The sequence below is a fragment of the Myotis myotis genome, unplaced genomic scaffold, assembly GCF_014108235.1.
Source record: "Myotis myotis isolate mMyoMyo1 unplaced genomic scaffold, mMyoMyo1.p scaffold_m19_p_11, whole genome shotgun sequence".
NCBI classification, from domain to species: Eukaryota; Metazoa; Chordata; class Mammalia; order Chiroptera; family Vespertilionidae; genus Myotis; species Myotis myotis.
The window spans coordinates 16,079,726-16,105,350 of record NW_023416315.1 but is presented as its reverse complement, the minus strand read 5'-3'; the positions used below and the strand labels follow the sequence as shown (position 1 = coordinate 16,105,350).

The 25,625-nt window shown below is 40.1% G+C and overlaps 2 protein-coding genes across 15 annotated transcripts in view; one reads left to right on the top strand and one right to left on the bottom strand.

Annotated features, from left to right (window-relative positions):
- The window catches only part of PHTF2 (putative homeodomain transcription factor 2), a 97,886-nt gene extending 77,514 nt beyond the window's left edge, over positions 1 to 20,372 (bottom strand). For 2 of the 6 annotated variants that reach the window (XM_036327657.1, XM_036327659.1), the window contains exon 1: positions 20,216 to 20,371. The gene's annotated coding sequence lies outside the window, so the exon portion shown is untranslated. Of the gene's footprint in view, positions 1 to 20,215 lie in introns of all 6 variants that reach the window. The other 4 variants (XM_036327660.1, XM_036327662.1, XM_036327658.1 and 1 more) reach the window with 3 other exon arrangements.
- A 358-nt stretch (positions 20,373 to 20,730) lies between these two features.
- Positions 20,731 to 24,789, top strand: TMEM60 (transmembrane protein 60). 9 transcript variants are annotated; one of them, XM_036327673.1, is made up of 3 exons: positions 20,731 to 20,937; positions 21,993 to 22,061; positions 24,132 to 24,789. In XM_036327673.1, the coding sequence occupies exon 3, from the start codon at positions 24,150 to 24,152 to the stop codon at positions 24,549 to 24,551; it is 402 nt and encodes a 133-aa protein (XP_036183566.1). In that variant the 5' UTR covers positions 20,731 to 20,937; positions 21,993 to 22,061; positions 24,132 to 24,149; the 3' UTR covers positions 24,552 to 24,789. The 9 variants fall into 9 exon arrangements, with proteins under 9 accessions (XP_036183566.1, XP_036183567.1, XP_036183564.1 ...); XM_036327671.1 differs by lacking the exon at positions 21,993 to 22,061 and adding an exon at positions 22,201 to 22,311 and having other exon boundaries at positions 20,733 to 20,937; positions 24,100 to 24,789; XM_036327670.1 differs by lacking the exon at positions 21,993 to 22,061 and adding an exon at positions 22,196 to 22,311 and having other exon boundaries at positions 20,733 to 20,937; positions 24,100 to 24,789.
- The last annotated feature ends 836 nt before the right edge of the window (positions 24,790 to 25,625 follow it).

The window sequence follows — 25,625 nt, the reverse complement described above, 5'->3', positions numbered from 1 at the left end:
ACTAAAATAAACCTAACATTTATATTAAATACTAAGCCAGTATTAGAATAAGTTACATAGGAATAATTAATATGAAGGCCTTCCAAGATATCACAGTTTGCTAATATTTAGAAATTTACCACAGACCATTTCATAAGCATCTTTTTTGTCTAAACAATTTTCAGAGTACTAATTCCTAGAGAGAATTAATTCCAGGCTGATTCTAGTAATACTCCTCTAGTTTTAAGACCCGGCTGGACGGAGGGCACCTCTGGTATGGTGATAAGAATAAGCCTAAAAGGTTCAAACACAGATACTTGCCCCTGAACTCATTACAAACCAGGATCATTCAAGGCCACCAGATCGCAAGGAAATCCTGACGTAAAGCACCCAGCTGAGCTGATCCTAGCACATGCAGATCTGCAACTGAAGCCAGTTGCTAGCACTACACAATTTGCCCAGTCAACAAAATACCAGAAGTTTATTTATCATTGCTAGGTGTATTAAAAGATTCAAATGTAATAATTATTATCATAAAGTTCAAATGTTCAGATGATCAACCTCTAAAATTTAAGGCAGAATTTACTTAATGCCTACATTTTTTTACAGTACTATAGAGCAGATTATTTTATTACCTTTCCTAAGATACTGATTCCATCTTTTTTTAAAAAATGTTTTTACTGATTTCAGAGAAAGGAAGAGGAAGAGATAGAAACATCTCATCCATTGGCTGCTTCCTGCACACCCCCTGCTGGGAATTAAGCCTGCAACCCAGGCATGTGCCTTCAGCTGGAATAGAACTAGCAACTCTTTCCTGGTGCATGGGATGACGCTCAGCAAACTGAGTCACACCAGCCAGACCTGATTCCAACTTTAATTGATCCAATTTAAGCAAACTATGCTTTGAAATTCCTGACAGATGCTCTGGCATTTGTTATAGAAGGAGCAGAGTCAAAAGACCTGGATTCAGATATTGTCTTTCTCTACCTAATATGTAATACTAGAGGCCCGATGCATGAAATTCATGCACTGGGGGGCGGGGGGGGAGGTCCTCTCAGCCCAGCCTGTGCCCTCTCACAGTCCGGGAGCCCTTGGGGGATGTCTGACCAACAGGCCCATGGGGAACAGGCCTAAGCCAGCAGTCGGACATCCCTAGCGCTGCCACGGAGGTGGGAGAGGCTCCTACCACTGCCACTGCGCTCACCAGCCATGAGCCCAGCTTCTAGCTGAGCGGCGCTCCCATGGGAGTGCACTGACCACCAGGGGGCAGCTCCTGCGTTGAGCGTCTGCCCTCTGGTGGTCAGTGGGCATCATTGCAACCAGTCGTTCTGCTGTTTGGTCAATTTGCATAGTAGACTTTTATTATACAGGATTGAAGGAGTCAATCTCTTGGAGGTCAGTTTCTTTCACTAGTACAGTAGGAATAACTGTAACCTATACATCCCTTGACAAGAAAAAAAAATCTGAGATGTTCTAAAAGAAACTTATAACTGCAGAACTGCCAGGGTTGACCAGCAGCTCCTGAAGGACAGATGAACAGCTTACTCCGACACAGTTTCACTGTGGGGGAGAGTGCTAAAGGACAGTCCGGCCAAAGGAGCCAGGACACCTAGATTGCCTGACTCATTAGCCTTTTATTGCAGTTTTTATCTTTAGATATAATCAGTAGGGTGAGTAATCTTGGGAGGACACATGTTTACATTGTCCTCTAGGCAAGGGCATCCAGGGATTAAGCATAAGGATTCCAGTAAACACCCCAGGGTCTGCATATGCACAGACTTGTTTGGAAAGGTCAAGGAATAATTCGGGGTGCCGCCTTCAACACTCCCCTAAGGTCGGAATTCCAATAAACGGGGCAGGCGGCCTTCCACACACTTTCCTTTTATCAGAACGTCCTCCTTACAAACTTTCCAACCAAGTCTCGTGTGCTCCCCAACACAGAACAATGAGAGAGAGTGACAGAAAAGTTAGCCTGTTAATAGCTGTGGACCAGCTCTACAAAAGACTGCTCATTCCTGTTTATCAGTTGGGGTTTAGGATTAATTTCCATGTGGCTATTTCCTCCATTATTCAAAAGGGAGAAGAGCCAGACACCACAGAACCCCAGGAGCCTCTGGTTTTTATTTACACACGCACAAACTTTCCAATCTGCTGTTCACAGCTAATCCACAGGAGCGGGCAGGACACTTGCTTGCAGACTCTACTGCAACTCTCCAAGAACTAGCCCCACTTCTCTCATCCTTTTTGTCTGTAGCTAAATCCTTTCAAACAGCTAACATCTTTCTTCCCCCTACTTGATGCCTAAAAACTCTTGCAAAGCTCCAGGATGCTGAACATGACTTATCTTTCCTACCTAGCCATTCTGATGGTGGTTTAGACTCTGTGCCCAAACCGGTGTTCTTCCTTTTTTTTTTTTTTTTTTTTTTTTGCGACCAATGGCCTAATAAACACTTTCTTTTAAAAAGAATTTCAGCCGTGGAAGTTAAAACTCTTTGTTAAACATCCTTATAGGGGTTTTGTGACTGAGAAGATAACATACAATAAATGCCTACCACAGTCTAATACATAGAGTAGATTATAATTTTTTTATTATTAATGATTTATTTTTAAAATCATGCAATCCAGGAACTGGCAAGTATTTATATTTCCTTTTTTAAACATGGCAAACAGTTTAGGGAAGGAATACATGCAATCATTTTTTGTTGACCTTTAAAATAAAAATAGCTACCTGATTATCATAAAATCATAATGTCAATTCTCAACTACATACACATGGATTATTTAGATTTCAAAGGTCACCTCCACTGAAGTTTCTCAGTCAGGTATGGCTACTTCCATTTCTCTCACCAAGGCTTTTTGGGGAAGCTTTTTCTTACTGACTTTAATCTCCCATTCTCGTTTTTCTGTCCTGGAGGCTTCTGGGGGTGTTTCATTTAGCTTTAGCCATATTTCATCCTATAGGTTCTCTCCACTACTTCAGCACATATTACACCTCCATTATATAGGTGGGCAAAAGTAGGTTTACAGTTGTTCATATAGAAAATTCAAATTAATAAGCAATAATACAAGAATAAAGTCTGTATTTCGTGTACTCCCAACTGTAAACCTAGTTCTGCCCACCCCTGTCTTTGTTAAGGCTATCATGTATGTTTCCCAAACTGGTTATAACTCTCCCTCTCTTACCACTCCTGGCCACCAGGTCGCCAAAAGCAAACTACAAAAAGCCGTACAAAAAGCATGGGAATATCAACTTATCACTCTACACCCCTTTCACTTTACCCAATTTTTAGGATTATTCCAGATTACATACCAAAATAAAGATCCTCTCTCCTAATACCTCAGAAGTGTAAATAACATGCATCTCATATGCAAAATGTGAAAGGACATTTTATTAACCCAATCTATTAAATGTACAAAATATTTTAATATATTCGGGGAATACTTAAATGGTCACATATAAATACTAACAATTTCTTAAAAGCTTCAATGAGAGTGTGGAAAACGTTGCCTGCTTCATTTAATAAATGACCCGAAAGATAATTTATATACTTTAGTTTACAGTAAGCTACACTTAGAATAATTTTTTTAATTCAACTATAATAGTATACTGGATATATAAAATTTTGAAATGTTTCAATTATGTTTATTTGGATTTACAGAAATAAAAATTCAGTCAATTTTGTTTTTTAAAAAGAAAAACACCTTTCTTTAGTAATGGTAAAGTTTGCTCTGCAAACTCATTTGATAATTTTTGCATTGTGTCAACAAGACTTCTGTGACACCAAGTGGCTCATACCTATTTTTAAAACAGGTTTTACAGCATACTGGGATAGATTTCTGAATCAGGCAAAGTATACTCAAAGACACAAATTTCAATGAGTATAAAAAACAAAAAGTAATAAATTAAATAATTTTATGAATAAAGATTATTTCTAAAGTTTCTCCAACTTCTTTGATCCTGACAATCCAGGAATACCAGTTTATAGTCTCTATTATGTTAGTTCATGTTATATAACTTTTAATGCTAAATTATGCCATTAAAGTTAATTTACAGAAAAAAAAAGCAGCATAGAAAGTTTAGAGTATCTTGAAAAGAGAATCTTAATCTTTTTCAATCAACTAATCTGAGAGACGGCTGGATATTAAGATATAAAAATAACTCAATTATAAAACCACAGGGTTAACTGCAGATATAACATTTCAATCTTACTTTAGACAGTTACTCTAAGTTATTTCTCTCTCTGATTTTGTTTGAAAGTGATTATGATTATTTGGGGTTTTTTTCCTTTTATTTTATTAAATTTATTCAGGTGACATTGGTTAATAAAATTATATAGGTTTCAGCTGTACAATTCTATAATATATATCATCTGTATATTGTATTGGGTGTTCACCACCCCAAGTCAAGTCTCCTTCCATCATCATTTATCCCATTATACTCTCTTCTACCTCCCATACCTCCCTTTCCCTCTGATAATCACCACACTGTTGTCTATGTCTGAATTTTTTTGGTTTTTATTTTATTTTTTTGCTTAATTCCTTTACCTTTTCCGCAACCATGCAACCCCTCTCCCTCTGGCAGCTGTCAGTCTGTTCTCTATGAGTCTGTTTCTATTTTGTTAGTTGATTTTGTTCATTAGATTCCACATAATGAGTCAAATCATATGGTACTTGTCTTTCTCTGATTGGCTTATTTCACTTAGAATAGTGCTCTCCAGATCCATCCATGCTGTCACAAAGGGTAAGATTTCCTTAGTTTTTACAGCTGAGTAGTATCCCATCCTATATAATAAAAGCCTAATATGCTAAGTGTCTGGTTGACTGGTCGGCCGTTCAACTGCTCGCGATGATGAGCACTGACCACCAGGGGGCAGACGCTCCAACCAGTAGGTTAGCTTGCTGCTGGGGTCCAGCCGATCAGGACCCGATCGGGACTGAATGAGACAGGCCGGACACGCCCTAGAACCCTCCCACGGTCCCTCCCCAGCTGGCCAACCTCCCGCGTCTCTCCCCAACCCCAATCATGTACCAATGGGGTCCCTCAGCCTGGCCTATGCCCTCTCGCAATCCAGTAGCCCTCGGGGGATGTTGGAGAGCTGGTTTTGGTCCAATCCCACAGGCCAGGCCGAGGAAACCCACTGGTGCACGAATTCATGCACAGGGCCTCTAGTTATGTAAATAAATGTATCACAACTTTTTTATCCACTCATTTACTGATGAACACTTGGGCTGCTTCCAAATCTTGGCTAGGGTGCATACATTCTTTTGAATTAGTGTTTTGGGTTTCTTAAGATATATTACCAGAAGTGGAATCACTGGGTCATAAGACAGTCCCATTTTTAATTTGAGGTAACGCCATACTGCTTTCTACAGTGGCTGCACCAATCTGCATTCACACCAAAAGGGTATTCTAGCGGGCACTAGAATACCCTTTTTTTCCCACATTCTTGTCAACACTTCTTGTTTGTTGATTTAAAGATGATGGCCATTCTGACAGGTGTGCGGTGATATCTCATTGTAGTTTTAATTTGCATTTCTTTGATGATTAGTGACGTTGAGCATCTTTTCATATGTCTATTGGCCATCTGTATGTCCTCTTTGGAGAAGTGTCTATTCAGGTCCATTGCCCATTTTTTAATTGGAGTGTTTGACTTTTGGTGTTGAATTTTATAAATTTTTTATAAATTCTGGATATTAACCCCTTATCAGATGTATCACTGGCAAATGTTCTCCCATTCAATGGGTTTTTATTTTGTTGATAGTTTCCTTTGCTGTTCAGAAACTTTTTAGTTTGATGTAGTCCCATTTATTTTTAATTTTGGGCTGCTTCCAAATCTTGGCTAGGGTCTGAGGAGATACATCAGAAAGTATATTGCTACGAGAAATATCCTAAATTTTACTGCCTATGTTTTCTTCTAGGATGTCTATGGTTTTGAATTTAACATTTAAGTCTTTAATCCATTTTGAGTTTATTCTTGTTTATGTATAAGGTGGTCTAGCTTCATTTTTTTTGCACATACCTGTCCAATTTTCCCAACACCATTTACCCTATTGTATATTTTTATCCCCTTGATCAAATATTAATTGACCATAAAGACATGGGTTTATTTCTAGGCTCTCTATTTTGTTCCATTGATCTATGTCTGTTTTTAATCCAGTACTACGCTGTTTTGATTACTATGGCCTTGTAGTATAGTTTGATATCAGGTAGTGTGATTCCTCCAATTTGGTTTTTTCTCAATATTGCTGTGGCTATTTGGGCTGTTCTGTGGTTCCATATAAATTTTTGGAATATGTGTTCTAGTTTTTTGAAATACGCTATTGGTATCTTGATAGCAATTGCATTAATTATAGATAGCTTTGGGTAGTATGGACATTTTAATTATGTTAAGTCTTCCTATCTATGTATACAGTATATGCTTCCAGCTATTTGTATCTTCTTCACTATCTTTCTCAGTATCTTATAATTTTCTATGTACAGATCTTTACATCTTTGGTTAAATTTATGCCTAAGTTTTGGGGGGCGGTTTGTGTGTGTGTTTTTAAGCAATTGTGAATGGGATTGTTTTCTTAGTTTTCCTTTCTGATAGTTCATTATTGATGTATAAAACTGCAACTGAATTCTGGATACTTATTTTATATCCTGCTACTTTAGTCAATTCATTTATCACTTCTAGTACTTTTATGCTGGAATCTTTAGGGTTCTCTATATAAAGCATCATGTCATCTGCAAATAATGACAGTTCTACTTCTTCCTTTCCAAACTGGATGCCTTTTATTTCTTCTTCTTGTCTGAGTGCTGTGACTAAAACTTCCAGTACTATGTTGAATAAGATTGGTGAAAGTGGACATCCCTATTTTGTTCCCGATCTAAGTGTAATGGGAACACAGAACAGGATGAGAAGTCTTTACAGGGTCTAAAAACAGGTCTCAAGGGTAGAATATAAATATGATTCTAAGGATAGCAGGAAGTGCTATAACGCTTTTAGTTTTTGCCCATCGAGTATGACGTTGGTAGTGGGTTTGTCATATGTGGCCTTTATTCACCCAGTAGCTGATCACTTAATAAAAATATTTATGAAAAAAAATTTATTTATGAACACTTACTAATATTATATTATTCTAGGCACCAAAGATACAACAATAAACAAGAAACAAAGTCCCTGCCCTGATGAAACTTACATTGTAAGAAAGAATATAGAAAATGAATATCAAGTAAGATAATTTTCAGTACCATGAAGGAAATAAACAGAGAGATGTGATTGGGTGGAATAGGGACTTTTGGAAAGGATGGTCAAAGAAGTCCCTTATGAGACATAGCAAACAATCTTATCTTAAAGATAGGAACTCACTAAAGTGATTCCAGTAAAACAGTGATGATCTAATTTGCAAAAACCACTCTGACAGCTGTGCAGGGAACAGACTAGACCAAAGAGTTCAGAATGGAAGTGGTAAGGCTAGTTAAGAAAGTCTTATGCCCGTTGAGCATACCTACTAAACATAAAAATAAAGAAGTCAACAGGTATTTATATACATGAGTCTGAAGCTGAAAATAAAGATAAAGATGGTTATGTACGTATATGCATTTGTCACAACTGAATATTTATTTAAGATGTGTGACTTTCACAGATCATTTCAATAAAATGTGGCTGACTTAAGAAGAGTATAATTAAAGAAAAAAGGGTCCAGCCCCAAGTCTACTACTATTCAGAGGAAGTGGAGTAAGAAAGGCCAAGAACAGAAAATAAGTAGAAAGAATGGTGATGTAATGTCACAGAATCCAAGAGAGAAGAATCTTTCACAAAAGATTAAGTAAGCTGCTAAAAGATTATTGGATTTAACAAAATAAAGGTTTAGAAATTACTCTGGCAGGAATAATTTCAATGGAATAGAGAAGGAAGTCAGAGTGGAATGAGAAGTGGTTGATAAAGATGACATGTGTAAAAAAATTACCATAGATTGTTATTTGACTACCCTTATTCTATCGTCCTCTTCCTTTTGCAAAAATGTTTGCCCAAAAGAAAGATTTTCCCTATCCTTTCTTGCATCTAAGAGTGGCTGTGACTATATTCTGGTCCAGACACAAACACGCATTAGATGGAACTTCTAGTTAGGCCCTTTTAGGAAATCTGATTCAGTTGGAGAAATCCCTTTTGTTCTTCCCAACCTTCCCATTTTCTGCTCCCTGGAATGCTATTTTAATGGTTGAAGCTCAGTAGCCACCATGGACAGTGACATTGAGACCAGAAGCCAGGTGAATTCACCATGCCAGTTCTGGTCTGCCTACCTCATTACTTCTCATATCAACGACTATAAATCTTTCTACTTTTAGTCACTGTTATTAACAGCCAAACCAAATCTAACGGAGACTCATGGGTATATGTAGGAGTTCAGAACGAGTGATCCCTCCAAAATGTGCCTCTATGGTATGCAGACTGTTTTGAGCTAAAGGCAACAATGACCCTGTGGGCTCAAGAGAAACACTTTTGCCTCTTAACTACCTAGAAGAATATGACCTATTTATATGGCAGGGCAAACCCTTAATTACTGAGCAACTGTTCTCTCCTTCCTGTAATGACCTTCTTCTCCTCTGAAGTCCCAAGGTGATCCTTAGCTCAGAATGTCATATATACCACATTTTTCCCTTTCTGTCTTTGAATCTCTCATGTATGTGGGGTCTCTGACTCCCTCATGTATTCCGGGTCCCCATACACATGCATGTAATTAAATTTGGTCATTTTCTCTTGTTAATCTGTCTCAGGTTTATTTATTAGCTCCTGAAAGAATCTTGAAGGTAGAGGAAAGTTCCTTCCTCCCTGTGAAAAGAGCTATGTAGTAAATCTGACAAGTTCAGGGGCTACATGTCAGGCCTGACAAGCTCAGTAACCCAAAAGTAAGCTCCAAGAATGATCTGATCATAAATTCCTAACTGGGCAGGTCATGGTGGGCAGTCATGCAGTAGGCCTATAATTTTCTTAGTGAAAGCTCAATCTTTGCCTTAAGCAAGTCCATTGTTCTTATGGATGTTATATAACACACCTTTGAAATGTAAGAGTAAGTTCTTTTCCCTACCCCTTTAGAGGTGAGTCATAACCACTCTCGTGGGAACACATGATCTTGTTGCCACCATCCCTATTTACTGTAAATGTTAAATATCTTGTAACCCCCAATGTAAAAGATGTATCTCTTCATTTTAGTTTTTATCCAGTCATAGAGACTTCCCTACCTTGCCTTCTCCTGCCTCTTTAATCTACCACCAAGGGATTTCATGTTACCTTCCTTCATCTCTCCTGATTCCAAATGCATAAATAGAACTACAAACTGCATTCTTTGGAGCATTTTCCAGTCCTTTGAGATCTTGCTTCCTGGCATGTCCTCAGTTTAGCTCAAATAATGTTTATAAATTTTTTATAGGTCTGGACATTCTTACACTAACATCCTCCACACATAATACTTTTTTCCCATCAAAACTTTGTAAGCATTGTTCTACTATCTTCTGGAATGGGCCACAATAAGAAGTTTGCAGCTGGCAAGATTACCACCCCTCTCTTTATCCCGCCAAAGGTCAGGTTCTTTTTTTGGCCAGGGTGCCAAAATAATTCTCTCCTTAGTTTTTAAATTAGTAACTACTAGAATATAGTCCATTTTAATCATTTCACAGTTTTCCCTCCCTGGTATTTAGTGACTTTCAACCAGCAAATGTACCTTTTTATTTCAGAAACTTATGTCTGTACTATATTTCTGAATACTATTTCTGTTCCATTTGTTGGAGTCTCTATTCCAGGGGATAGTCTTTTCATGGTCACTTTGTCATTTTTTTTCCTGTAGCATATTTGTAAAAGTTGCCATGACTTTTTTTTTTTTTTTTTTTTTTAAGGTTTGATCAAGTTTAGCATGAGAAGTGCTAAACTGAGCTCCTACTTACTCTGATATCCAAATGTTCTTCCTGACACCCTCAACACCCTTCTCACATTAGCTGGGACCATTTTTATTTCTGTACATAAATGTGCACACACACGCACATACACACACACGCATCAGTATGAGAACTGAATACTGATTTTAATCTTTTTCTATAACCTGGAAATGAAGGAAATGAGAGAAGGGAGAGCTTAATGTTTTTAGGTCTAATCTTTCCTTAATCTGGCTTCTGAGATGTGGGGTTAGAATGACAAGCCTTGTCATGTATACCCTGTATCTACTCATTCTTTCCTTGGCCTCCACTTTTTGAAGTATTTGGCATACAGTTTGTACATATACCTTTTTTGTCCACTTCTATTCCATTTTTGCTTTCTCTTCTGCCACCTACTTTTCCTTCTTTCAGATGGTTTTAGTGAAGGAAAATTCTGTGATCCTACTTTATTTTCATTTATAAATCCCTACATTTATGTTTTTTGCCATTTATTTTATAAGTAGCAAATGCATTCTTTTAAGTACCAAGAGTTGCACTTTTACTTATTATTTCTAACAGATGGGAGACAACCAGTTTCAATTCTTTTCAAAAATTCAAGATACTAAACAGAATATACAGTGCCACAGATAAAGCTTTTCTGTGAAACTGTTATAACTATCTTCAAGAAAAAATAAAATTAGATTCATTTTCCCTCCTCAAAACTACTCTTTTACTAATTACTCAATTTGCTACTCAAGTTATGAATCTTAGAATCCATCTTATCTCTTTCCCTTTCCCGCCACCACCAATTCTACACCTGGCAAAGAGGAACCATTCGCAAATACAAAGGAATAAATTAATATAGTCTATTTGTCATACTACCAAAAACAACTACCACAGATTTGGTACAAGACCATATCATCCATTACCAGGAGTACTCTTAGTCTCTAATCATTTCTTTACTTTCACCATTTACCTTCCTAAAATACTGACTTCGTCGTGTTTCTCTCCTCAAAAATCTCTTAATTATTTCCCACTGCCTAAGAAAAGGGTTTAATCAACACAGTATACAAAAACCCTTCTTTTACAAACTGATCATAGATTACTTTTACAATCAGTAGTGCCCATCATCTCTGCCTTCCACACATGACCTCATACCTACCCTCTCCAATCTGCCATTCACTTACATATCCAATAATCCTAAATATACCATATACTCTCATGCTTGCTCTCTAGTCCTGGTGATATTTCATCTACTGGAAATAACTTTCTCCCTGTCCTAACCTATTTGACAAGTTACTTTGGATTTGTCTAAGCCCATATTATTACAGGAAATTAAATTGTGAGAACATCCAAGCAATGGTGTTCAAATTATTTAATTACTTAAAGACTAATTTATGATTTAAATATTTCAAACTACCAGGAAAAAAAAAAAGTTAGACTAAGACACAGACATCTAACTTCACTCCTTTACAAAGTGCAATTGAAACTACAGCAAAGGCATATATAAAAACCCCAAAGGACAAGGTCTGGAGAATTTCTGCGTTGGGGCATGATTCCAGGATAGTAGCACGGAAGCTTCACCCTTCCCACATACCTTGCCCTATGTATCTCTTCCCATCTGACGGTTCCTGAGTTGTAACCTTTTGTAATAAACTGGTAATCTACTAAGTAAAATGTTTCTCTGAGTTCTGTGAGCTGCTCTAGATTTTAATGGAACCCAAGGAGGGGGGTTGTGGGAACCTCTAATCTACAGAATTGGCATTTGAAGGGGGTAAGGAGCAATCTTATGGGACTAAGCCCTTAACCTGTGGGATGTGATGTGACAGAAGAGAGTTGAATTGTATAGGACACCCAGCTAGTGTTGGAGACTTTCTTGGTTTTGGTACCAATGGTTGGAATTGGTACCAGAATTGTACTCTTAAAACATGTATCTGTAGCCCTAGCTGGTTTGGCTCAGTGGATGGAGAATTGGCCTGGGGGCTGAAGGGTCTCGGGTTCGATTCCAGTCAAGGGCACATGCAGGGTTGCGAGCTCGATCCCCAGTGGGGGGCGTGCAGGTGGCAGCCAATCAATGATTCTCTCTCATCATTGATGTTTCTGTCTCTCCCTCTCCCTTCCTCTGAAATCAATAAAAATATATTTAAAAAAAACCAAATAACCATGTATCTGTAGAACTTTGCTAAAGATAACAATGTGAAACAAGTTTTAGCCTTCAATTTCCAAATAGTTATAGCTTCAGTAAAATGGAATCCTAATATTTATAAATATGATTCAATTATCTGAATATATTCCAAAATATTCATTTAACATATTGGACCTCTTACCTAAAATAGTCCACTTTCATTAGTTGCAGACTCTGTTATTTGTAAATTTGCTACTAGCAAATCTTTACTTGTAAGCTTGAAATAAATACTCACAGTACTTTCCTGATTATTTGCAGACATGCACAGAGTACCAAAAAATTTGAGTTGCCTAATGTGCATGTTTCCAGCTAAGGATCAACAAGGTGATGCACTGTCTTTTTAAAACAATTCTCAAACTGTAAACAAGTGTTCTTTTTGTGGTCTGCTTAGTGATGCTATTTTTGTTTTTGTTCACTTTCTGTTTAAAATATTGCCCAAGAATAGTGCTGAAGTGCTGTTTAGTGTTCCTAAATAGATCACAGCAGTATTTTTAGTCACTGTTGCAATATTTTCCCATGATAATAAAAAACGAATTATAACACTCTCGAGAAATAAACACTTTTCATTAATTTCCTCAAGTAATAATCTAGTCATATTTTCCAAACTCACTCTTTCTGTTGATGAAAAGTCCTATATAATAAAAGCATAATATGCAAATCCACCAAACGGCAGAATGACCATTAGGCGGGAGGGCGGGGTTGGCAAGCAGGTGGCGGCACCAGGCCAGCCAAGGCGCATGTCAGCAGGCAGAGGGAAGGGATGGTGATAAGGTGGATTGGGGGGGGGGGGAGGGGGGTGGTGGCAACCAGTGGCGGGGCGATGAGAGCTGGTGCCATCCCCTGATCACCTGCCCAGTTGCCTCCTGGAGAGGGAGGCCACCGGCGACCACGGCGGGGCTATTCGGGGCAGGGCTAGCCGCTCAAAATCCCCAGATCAGCCTGCCAGGGTCACCTCCCGCAGAGGGAGGGCAGACTGCGGCTTAGGCCCGCTCCCTGCAGGAAGTGGGTCTAAGCCATCAGTTGGACATCCCCTGAGGACTCCCTCCCCCCCCGAGTGCATGAGTTTTGTGCACCAGGCTTCTAGTTTGTTTATAAAAGAAGAAAATGTGCCCTAGCCGGTTTGGCTTAATGGATAGAGCATTGGCCTGTGGACTTTAGTCCCAGGTTTGATTCTGGTCAAGGGCTCATGGCTGGGCTGAAGGTTCAATCCCCAGTGGGGGCATCCAGGAGGCAGCCAATCAATGATTCTCTCTCATCATTGATGTTTCTATCTCTCTCTCCCTCTCCCTTTCTCTCTGAAATCAATAAAAAAAAAAAAAAAGAAGAAGAAAATGCAATTAGTTGCTTACCTTTTAACACCTCATACATTCCTACATTTGTATCAAGGGAAACAGGAATGTCCAGGAAGACAAACAATCACATTCATCCAATCAAACTATACAGAATATTTCGGTTATGGCTATGCAATGGTATACATTCTTTTTAAAAAATATATTTTTATTGATTTCAGAGAGGAAGGGAGAGGGAGAGAGAGATAGAAACATCAATGAGAATCATAGATTGGCTGCCTCCTGCATACTCCCTACTGGGGATCAAGCCTGCAACCGGGGAATGTGCCCTTGATTGGAATCAAACCTAGGACCCTTTAGTTTACAGGCCGATGCTCTATCCACTGAGCCAGCTAGGGCCAAAGGTATACATTCTAAAAGCTTGATATGTGCCCAGATGACATGGCTCAGTGGTTGAACATCTACCTATGAACCAGGAGGTCACGGTTTAATTCCCAGTCAGGGCACATGTCCAGATTGAAGACTCAATCCCCAGGAGGCAGCTGATCAATGATTCTCTCTCATCATTGATGATTTTTTTTAAAGCTTGGTATTTAAAAATACATTAAAATACTACTTTATGTGTTTTCTATTTATCATTTTAAAACTTAATATACAAGATCTTCCACTTCTAGCCATGATAAAGTATCAGGGACCCCTTTAATCCTCCCACCTTAGAAACAAAAACAATGGACAAAATCTGTGAAATGTTTTAAGACATCTGGCAACAGGCAATGCAAAGCAGTAATCTCTGAAAGAGGAAACAAAAAAAGTGTGCCCTGTGACTTCCCAAGAGTACTGCATGTACTGTTTCCATGATGCAGTGCTAGGACGGGAAAATCAGAGTCTGCTTGAGAAGCCCAAGCTGAGAAGACAAATTTGATTGTTCAGGGAAACTAAGGCAGCCAAAGTTCCTAGGGCAAAGTACCAGAGAAGAGAAAGTAGCATAAAGAGAGTCTGGAGCTCTGCAGAGGAACCCCTAAGTCTTCTTCTGAGTATTGATCAGCATGTGTATGTAGGAAAACCCCCTCAGCCAGGAATAGAACCACCAGAAAAAAGCAGGTAGGACAATTAACCAAAGTTCACAGAGAAATGGTAAGAGTTCACAGCCAGAGTTGAGAAATCCTATAATAATGGGCAGTAGCTAAAATACTCTGAGTGGTACTGCCCCAGTAGTAAAACCAAATTAGCCTTATACTGATTTGTTAGGTCTCACCTAACAAAACTTCAAAAGCAAACTGGGGAGGGTTAAATTGTTTCTAAGTAACTCAACTATGTCCCAGAACAAAGCTCAAACATTTAAAAGAATACAAAGAAAAGCCAGCTCCAAACAACAAAATTCACAATGTCTGATATCCAAACAAAAATCAGTAGGCATGCAAAAAAACACCACCACAAACAAACAGGAAAATATGATTCATACGGAGAAAAATCAGTTATGTGAACTGAATTCAGAAATGACAAAGGTGTTAGGATTAGTAAGCAAGGACATAAAAACATCTGTTACATACAAAACATTACTGAAAGAAATTAAGGAGACAAAATAAATGAAAAGAAAGCTTATGTTCACGATTTTTTATATTATATTATTACTACATTAATATTATTTAGTGTGCATAGTACCTAAAGAGATTCAATGCAATCCCCATTAAAGTTCCAATGGCATTTTTTTTTGCAGAAATAAAAAAACCTATTCTAAAACTTATATGGAATCTTAAGGGACCCCAAACAGCCAAAATAATTTTGAAAAAGAACAAAGTTGGAGGACTCACATTTTCTGATTTCAAAACATATTATAAAGCTATAGTAATCAAAATAGTGTACTACTAGCATAAAGGCAAATACATTGATAAAATAAAATAGAGACCAGAAATAAACCCTTATATATATGGTCAAATGATCTTTGACAAGAATGCCAAAACCACTCAATTGGGAAAGGACAGTCTCATCAACTAGTGGTGCTGGGAAAATTGGATATCCACATGCAAAAGAATAATGGTGCATCCTTTTCTTTTATACCATATACAAATAACTCAAAATGGATTAAAGACGTGTCCAGCCAGTGTAGCTCAGAAGTTGAGCATTGGCCCATGAACCAGGATCTTCAAAATTTCTGTAGATATACTTTTCACATATTTATTTATTTGTTTATTTGTTTGTTTGTTTACTTATTATTGATTTCAGAGAGGAAGGGAGAGAGAGGGAGAGAGAGATAAAAACATCAATGATGAGAATCATTGATCGGCTGCCTCCTGCATGCCCTCCACTGGGGATCGAATCTGCAACCTGGGAATGTGCCCTTGACCAGAATCGAACCCGGGACCCTTGAGCTCACAGGACAACGCTCTATCCACTGAGCCAAACCAGCTAGGGCTGTAGATATACTTTTAACAGCTCCTTTCCCCTACTGTTTCTGAAACTGGAAAGCTGCATATAGTGCACTTTTCCCTCTTTTACTTCCTCTCATTAAATGTCAAAATTAATCATGTTGTGATTATTATCAGTTAGTGGTTCAGCCACAGCCATTTCCTGTCCCAGTTCCTGTTCACTATTCAAAATAAGGTCCAGTATATTTTCCTTCCTACTGCTCTTAAAACTACCTGTTCTAGGAAGCAGTTGGTTTTTCTCATCTGAAAACTCACCTATATCTTTTGTGTCATTTTAGCAATTTGTATGAGACTAACAAGTTGGACTAAAAATGCAGCTTTCCTAAATGTTATTTAACATTTTCAATTTAAGTCATGATTCTGGTCAACAAATGAATCACCTTTATAAATGTGAATGTATTTATGGTTCTGCGCTATCCTGAAGCATGAGACCTTTTCTTGCATTTTCAAGGACAGTCCCAATTTAAAACACTGTCCTACTGTCACATCTCAAGTTTGGATTTGGAAAAGACAGTCAACATATATGCAAAGGGTACTTTGCAACACTGATTCTATGTGGCTACAGCCTAGGTAAAGGGTTTGTTAAAGGAAGGCAACAGTCATTTTAAGATTCTTCTTCTATTTAAAATAATCCCAAAATACATTCCACAAATTAAGTGCAAATGCCTCCAGTGGTATTAGTCTTCTTTAACAGCTTAGAATGAAATATCACAATAAGATAATGAAATAGTTGCTTAGATGGACAGGTTTGAAAATGAAGTTTTCCTTGCCCGGATAGCTCAGGTGGTTAGAGCATCATCCTGATACACCAAGGCTGTGGGTTTGATCCCGAGTTAGGACACATACAAGAATCAACCAATGAATGCATAAATAAGTGGAACAAATTGATCTCCCTCTTTCTCTCAAATCAATAAATTAAGAAAAAAAGGAAATGGATGATTTAATTGACACTGGGGAAAAGAAATATTAAAGGTAAATATTAAATAAAAATATAACACTGCACAATCTGTTGAGGTTTTCCTATAATTTTAGTACCTATGTATGCAATTCCAATTAGCAAAATTGGGTAGTAATCACTTTTCCCAGCCACATTTATATACAATTACAATTTAAATTAGGCCTTCACAAATAGTTTTGTGTTTAATTCCTCACCTGAAGATATGGTTTTATTGATTTAAGAAAGAGGGGAGAATGCCAAAACCACTCAATTGGGAAGGGACAGTCTTATTAACTAGTGGTGCTGGGAAAACTGAATATCCAACTGACCAGGTGGCTCAGTTGGTTGGAATGCACCAAAAGGTTGTGGGTTCAGTTCCTGCTCAGGGCACATCCTAGGTTATAGGTTTGATCTCCAGTCAGGGCATGTATGGGAGGCAACTGATCGATGTTCCTCTCTCTCCTTTCCCCTCTCTCTAAAGAAATTCAATGAAAAAGCATATCCTCGGGTGCAAATGAAAAAAATAAAAATTAGCCCTGGCCAGCGTGGCTCGGTTGGGCGATATTCCTGCACAGAAAGATTGCTGGTTTGATTTTCAGTCAGGGCACATGCCCGGGTTTCAGATTGGATCCCTGGTAAGGGGTGTGGCAGGAGGCAGCCAATGGATGTTTCACTTTCCTATTGATGTTCTCTCTCCCTAAAAATCCACTTTAAAATGTTTAAAAAATAAAAATTTGAGAGAAAAAAACAATAACATGGACATGAGAAACATCTATCGGTTGCCTCCCATATATGCCCCGACCCCTAGGATCAAACCCACAACTTCTTGGTGCACTGAACCAACTGAGCCACCCAGCCAGGGCCACAGATAGTTTTTATACAAAGCCACAATTACTTGCCATTCCGTCAACAATCCATATTCCTGTTCAGTTCTATCTGTGTCAAATGCCCTCCTTCCCCACCAGTGGAAACTACCACACGCCCTTTAAGGCTCCAGTGACAGCCCCCTGCTAAACCTCAACACCTCTTCTACTCGGTCTCTTAAAATTATTTGTTCATTGTTCTTTATTCAGGGCTTACTAATGTGCCAGTACCTTACATATTTTGTTTAATGCTTAATACTCCCCTCTGAAATATTATCATCTTCACTTAACAGATAAGGAAACTGAAGCTAAAAAAGGTCTGGTATCATGTTTAGCGTCACAAAGCCAAATAGGAATTCAACTGCTGAACTGTCTCAACTTTAACTGCATTCTCTTTCCACGAAACCAGGCTTGACAGCACTCTCTTACAGTGTATATCGTCATTATTTGTTCAAATATCTATCTCTCCCACTACACAAAGTTCCTCGAAGACAGGGAAGGTGACTCCATCATTATAGCCCCAGCAACACCCAACAGTGCCTATCCTACAACGATCTTAAAGTATTAATGAGTATCTACAATATCCTTATTCAGTGTATGGTCTGCAGCATTATCCACCACTGGTCTCCTTCCACCAAGTCTCTAAGAAGCCACTTTACTGCGGTGAGAAAGCATCACCACCACGGAGGCTTGGTAAGCAGACTGCTGGGATGTGACTCACCGCCACCAACTTGTTAGCTGAGAAATCTTGAACAAGTAAGTTAATCTAAGTTTTGATCAATTCATTTGTAAAAAGGGAGTGATACAGAACTTACAACATAGGATTATAAGGATTAAATGACATAACATATAAGCAATCCAACTATTTTTTGATCCTCATTTTTTTGGCATGCCACCCTGAATTTTATTAGCCTCAGTCTAGTAAAGTTTTTATCACAACTTCTTTGCACTTTTGCATGAAATGGATTAGCCAAAAAGGTTGATGGTTTTAAAACTGCTTAGGCCATCTACTTGATTTTTAGGACTCTGTCCAGTGTCAGTTTGGACTCAAGCTTGCTCTTGGAGGCTTGACTGGGCAGGAGTGCTGCCATGGTACACGATAGTTCATTTGCTTACCACATTTTTAAGCCCTCGCAGAAAGTGGTGAAAATGAGAACACAGAGACCTCCTACCTTACGAACACCTATCTTAATACTCTCTGAGGCATGCTGACAACTAACCTGTTTGGGAGGCAGGCTATTTCCCCGGCAAGAAATTTCCCTGTAAGCAGCTTGTGTCTGGCCTCAGGCATGGCTCATTCTCCCCAAAACTCACATTCCTTCAGAATCTAGAGTCTAGAGTAGACACTGAGCCACTACAACTAACAGTGGATACCCATTTCCTTCTCTTAGCAACCCTTACTCCAAAAAGTTAGCGTTTCAAACGGTTATGCTATTTTAAGGCTCTCTAGGCTAAAGTACATAGTTTCCAAATTCTCAGAATTCCCCCTTCCAACTTAAAAAATGTTATGAGAAAGTCCAGTTTGAGAGAAAACAAATTTTTTAAAAATACATAATCCCTAACAGCAAGAGCAAATACTAAGGCTATAGTTAAAGTATGGGGGGGGGGGGAATCTTAAGATGTCTAGTGGGCTAAAGCTAAGCAAAAACTATAAAATCAAAGTAGCACAAGTACCCCCCCCCCCAAAGTAAGCAGGATATACCACCATTAACAAAAGGATCAAGTGTAAATTACAAACTATTTAATACATTCACAATGAATTTAAAAATTACTTCTTGCTACGTAGACACTTAGATTAATAAATTGTTCCACATTCTGTACTTCCCTACTCAGTATATGTTGATATAAAGCAGTTCCTTTTTTTTTTTTTCTTGCCAGGCTAAAAATAAAATGGGTGATAGGTCAGTGGCAGAATGAACCCCGAAATTACACAGGCGGTTCTGGGTGGGAAAAGCCACGACTTGACCAGACAATAGCACAACACTGCCTGCCAGCATCAGGCAGATGAGAAGAGGAGACGAACGGACCGCGGAACCGTTTCCAGGCAGGAAACATGCCTTCAGGGCGAAGGACTTCAGCACCCGCTCGGTCGTGAGCGCTGGAGCCAGAAAAGCAAACTGCTGCCTGCTCAGCGGGTGCCGGGCAGCGACCCTCCCCGAAGCCCGCTGCCCGCGCGCGCAGAGCCCCCTCCTCCCGAGCCCGCTCTCCCGCCGCTCCCGGCCCGCCCGGCTCCGCCACCCGGTGCCCCTGCACGCCCTCCAGGACCCGACGCAGCCCCAGCGCCGCGCAAGTAGAAGGAATCACAGGAGAGAGGCCGCGGGAGGGAGGGAGGGAGGGAGGGAAGGCGGCGCGGGGCTTCGGCCCCATCGAGGATCAAAGACGGCGATGGCTCGGGAGGAGGGCGGCTGCGCCTCCACCACTCGCCAAAAGATGGCACGAGGCCGCAGCGGACCCCGGCGCGCAGGTGCCGGCGGCCGCTGGGGAAGTCACCGGCGGGAGAGGGCGACGCGTTGGCCCGGGAGCCCCCACCTCCATCCCGCCCGCGGCTCGCCTCGCCGCTTCTGCTCCATCCTCGGGATTCTGTCAGCACCCAACGACCTACACACGGTGCCAGCCCAAACGCGAAGGTGATGCCGGATCTCACCTTAGGAGCGGGCGCCACGCCGCTAGGAGGCAGCTGGGGTGCTGGGAGACTCCGAGGCGAGCACCGCCACCGCCGCGAGAGACCTGGGACTCACAGCGAGGCTGCCGGCGGGCGCGCTGCCTCCACAGCCGTCGCCCCACCCCCTTTCCCGCAGGATTTTGCGCCGGAGCCTGCAGTCTCCGCGCGCAGGCAGGGAAGGCGCCGGGAGGGGCGGAGCGCCCCGCGGGGGCGTATCCGAGCGCTTGTTAGTTTGATTGGCATCTACCTGTCCAATGGGACTACGAACACTCCAAGCTGCACTTTGACTGACTTATCTTCCAGCCAGTAGTAATAAAGAGGCGGGGCAAGTGGGTGTGCTTTTTAATTGCCGCCCTTCTGGCAAACCGGAACACAAGGAAAGGTCGGTGGTTTGCACTGGCGGCCAAATGGTCCAATTACCGCCGGCAAAGGGGCCTCTGCACGCAGATTGGCGTCCTCTCTACCTATAGGGAGCCCCAGGGGCGGTGAGAACCGGCCCCGGATGTGGGCGCGGCCCCGAGTTAATAGTGAGGAATCCTCTACCGCGGCCGTTTGGAGAGCGGAACTGGGATCTTTTTCTTGATTATCATGTGACGGGTTCTGGATTTAATGGGGGGAAAAGGGTGGACTAGGCCAAGGATCCAAACTGGCGAATTCCCTGATCTTCCCGTCCCTCTTCGGTCTCCGGCTAGCGGCGCAGCCAGGTGAGTCTGGGGCTCCGACGCGCTGGCGTCCTGCACGGGCCTCCAGATGCCTGGGTGGGCTGTGCCTCCGTCCCCTGCCCCCACCGTCACCCCCTCACACTCCCAACCCCAAACACAGAAACTTGCTTGGCACCAGGCTCCTGTCTTGCAAGAACCGCATTCAACTCGGTAATGTACTTGGGCCACCGCGCAAAATGGTGGGGGGAGGGGGAGAGTCTGGATGGGGCCCCACGGGCTGTGACCCTCCCTTGGAAGACGGAGGACAGGGTAATTTAGGAGCGTCCTGCAGTTCTAGGGACAGGAGGCGCGAAAAGCAGATAAGTTGGCCAGCAGAGCGCTGCTCCTTTGAGGGATGGTTAAGTTGGCCAAGGCTGCAGCAGCAAGGCCTTCCGAAAGCGACTCGTTCTTTGAAGAGTTCTGTGTTGTGGGCTCGTTGAGCACAACTGCCTTTGGCAGGACGCAGTCACTTGGAAGAGCCATGGCAGTGGCGAGAGCAGGGAAATGGGGGTGGTGTGGGAAGCGCCATGGACAACACATGAGACCGCACACAACTGACCCCGAGACACGGGAGCTGTGGGCAGGGCCCTTTATTTTTCCATGGGGGGGCGGGGGGAGCAACATAAAGTTTTAACCATAGATAAGGAAGCGTATGAACGAATACTTACCTCTCTTCAACGTACCAGAAATAACTGCCTCAAATAGTAAATATTTAAGTTGAGCAAATTTTTGTTTTGGAATATGCAAACCCCCCCCCCCCCTTTGAGGAGAAAGAAGAGTAATAGGAAACAAATACGACTGCCTAAATTAATGATTTTTTAATAAATTAATGATAAGATTGGGGTCGTATGTAATCATTGTAGCTCAGCAAACACAGTCCTTCAGGGGTCATTTAAGTATCAGCAGAGTGCTTCCCGGCCGAGGGCATTTTAGTACAAGTACATACAGAACTTTGTTGCCCCCCACATTGTAAAACTTGCAGCCACAAGACTTTGCATCCTTTCCACCTTCCGTCTTAAAGTACCTGTATTGAGTGCCGGTTCCCTTCTTATGACTAGTTGCCTCTCAGTCCTATATGGGGAAAAAATGAAGCTTGACTCATCCAATGGCGGAAAGAAGAGTTACACGTAAGCAACTGTATTATGGACTTTTGAAAGGTTCACAAAATGGCCAGATAGACTCCAGATCGGGATTGAGCAAACTTATTAGACCCCATCCATAGTTATCAATCAATACATAGCCCTCCACCTTTTCATCCAAGTTCAGCCCCACGTCCCACTGTGACATCCTTTGGCCAGGAAAGGAGACCAGCACAGAAGAGAAAAAGCATCTGCTTTTCATACTGCAGAATGAAGCACCTGCCAGCTACATACACAAGTTGAGTGCAAGCAGATGGGTATAGCGGGGGAAGGGGAATTAGGTGACTCATATGGTACTATTGAGGTAAAACAGGCACTGTTGAAAGTAGTAGAGATATAACAGAAAACATCCAAGTTCTAAAATATAATTTACTAAACACACTAGTCTAGGCCATTTGATTCATCTTCTAGCCAGTTTCACCTTTTCCTTGTTTGTTTTTCTGCATTTTTACTCTTACCACCCATGCTATTGTTACCATCACAACCACCATCTGATCTTTTCCTCTTTCCATCAGGTATCTATCCTCTCTCATCTTCAATCTATCACTCCCCTGTGGGTTATATCCCTGAGCTGATACTCATACTTAGGTTTCTCCTTTACTGAAAATTTCTTCTTGAATCTCAGTCTCATTATATGTCTTACCTTTCATCTTCTCCAAATGTTTCAAGGGGAAGTAAAATGTTGTCAGCTAGTATTATCTTCTGTTGACTCCTCATCCGCTGCATGTAATCTGTCTTCTGACTTCTCATTCTACTTACCTTTTTTCCCAATGGTCACAAGACTGATATAAAAAACTCAAATAGTATAGCGCATACTGTAAACCAATGGTTCTCAACCTGTGGGTCACGACCCTTTCGCAGGGGTCGCCTAAGACCATCGGAAAACACATATGTAATTACATATTGTTTTTGTGATTAATCACTGCTTTAATTATGTTCAATTTGTAACAATGAAATTGGGGGTCACCACAACATGAGGAACTGTATTAAAGGGTCGCGGCATTAGGAAGGTTGAGAACCACTGCATGGGAATATTAAATAAATACTTAGATCTAAGTATTATAGATTAATGGCCTCCCAATCAAAATTCCAAGCTTTTAAGAATTAGTGAAAAAATGAAAGGACTAAAAATGGTAGAAAATATTCCAGAAAAGAAAACAGTGAGTAGGTACTAGGCCTTCCAGATATTAGAATGTATCCTAGAACATATCCACTAACAGTCATAGTACTAGTGCAAAACAAATATAGAACATTAAGACAGAATAGGGATGTAAGAAACAGCCCCATCTGTTGAATAATTTAGCATCTAATAATTACAAAATGTCAGATTTTAAGTGATGATTGAAAAGTAATGAAAAAAGTATCTATATCCCAAAGCAAAAAAAAAAAAAAGAATTATAAGAAAGTAGACTAAAATAGGTATTTATAAGAATTTGAGAACGTTTAACTTAAAAATATAAGACCTATAGATTAGACTGTGTGAAAATAGTTTATATATATTATTTAGCCCAATGACCTATTTATAATCTTATACTTAATGTCGTAATTTTTATTAACCATTCCCTCCGTACTCCTCTCTTAGCTTAATATCATCTCCTTTTTTTTCACTGCTTTGATTTTGGATGCTTTTTCTTAGTACTCCTTGAAACTGAATGAAAATCTGTAGGTGTGCAAACGTTAAGAACAAGTTAAGAACATCCCTAAGGTATAGGAATCGTGTCATGAGTGCCTGGACCTGAGTGATAGCAATGAAAAGCAACAGACTGTTCTTGAGACATTGAATAGCTTATATCCAGGGGGTATACTAAATATTTTATTGTATTTTCTCATGGGGTAAAAGGAATAATGGATGTAATGCTGTCAAAGATAGCTACAAATTTTATAGATTTTGAAAGGAAGAATGATAGAATGTTTTCAAAATTAGGAAATCTGTGAGTGGGAAAGATCCAGCTTTGTTCACCAGAATTAGAAGTGATTTTTTTTTTCCTGGTATCAAAACCATCTTGACTTTCTTCCCTTCTCTTAGGGTATATTTCCCATTTTTCGACGCTGCAACAGCCTCTTTAAAGTGTTTAAATGAGAATGTCCTTGGCTCAGAGAGTACTGCTCACCTGGCTTTTCACATTACTCTTCTTGATCATGTTGGTGTTGAAACTGGATGAGAAGGCACCTTGGAACTGGTTCCTCATATTTATTCCAGTCTGGATATTTGATACTATTCTTCTGGTTATGCTTATTGTGAAAATGGCTGGACGATGTAAGTCGGGCTTTGACCCTCGACACGGATCACACAATATTAAAAAAAAAACCTGGTACCTCATTGCAATGTTACTTAAATTAGCCTTCTGCCTTGCACTCTGTGCTAAACTGGAACAGTTTACTACCATGAATCTGTCCTATGTCTTCATTCCTTTGTGGACCTTACTGGCTGGGGCTTTAATAGAGCTTGGCTATAACGTCTTTTTTGTGAGAGACTGACTTCTGAGGACATTGTCTTACTGCTGTTCAACAAGCTGTCATTAAAGTGTTCTGAATCTTTGCAAGCTTGAAGAATACCAGAAAACTGAAGAAAATACCAAATGTAGTTTTATACTGCTTCCATAAAATAGTCTTGGTGAATCATGAACTTCCAGTCAATCCAAAGCTTAATTATTCAATATTTGAGTTATTAATATCTTTATTATCCCTATTTAAATAAAGTTTGTTTTGGACCTTATATTTCTACTTGACGTTTAAATCTGTTGTAGGGATGGATCAATATTCAAAGTAAGTAAATACATGCCTTCTAACCTACATATTTGGAGAGAAGTTTAATATATCATGGCCCCATTACAACAAATGTAATGGTCATTTGTGCCTCTAAAAAATAATGAAGGGAAAAAAATTAGTTACTGATATAATTAGAGGGTGCTACTTCATGTTTACATTAGAAAGAATCTGAGAGTTTGACAGATTTTTGTCTAGGCAAAGTACTTTGTTACTTCTACCTTCTGTTTAGGACAGAAGCAGAAACTTGCCAGACAGGAGGATTTTGTAGTTCAGTAAAAACTATGCATGCATGTATTATCTAAATGTAATCTCTCACAGGGCAAAGGAAAAGAAGGGACAGCCCACATGCAAACAGTCCAATTTTTCTGTAAAGGGTTATATATTAAATACTTGTAAGCTTTCCGTTGCAACTACTCAACTTAGGTTTTATGTCAAGAAAGCAACCATAGACCATGGCTAAAAATTTCATCTAATTTCCACATTTGACAAATTATTCTTTTTTGATTTTTGTCTCAACCATTTAAAACTCACAGTCCATATAAAAGAAAAAGATGGCCCGTGGGCATTATTTGCTGACCTCTGAACTAGGTCATAAAACAAGAGTAGAAGATCTATATAAGATAGCTGAAAGGAAAGGTGTAACAGATCTCTGAGGAAGTTGGTGTAAAAGCAACATCATAAGTGTTTTCTTTAATTTGGTACACTGCCACATTAAATACACAACTTGAAGCAATGTGTGCCTTTCCAGTTCTGACACCAATTCAAATCTGTGTTTCCCCCACA

Coding starts and splice junctions, on each gene's coding strand:
- TMEM60 (XM_036327674.1), top strand. CDS start 24,150: ATGAGAATGTCCTTGGCTCAGAGAGTACTGCTCACCTGGCTTTTCACA.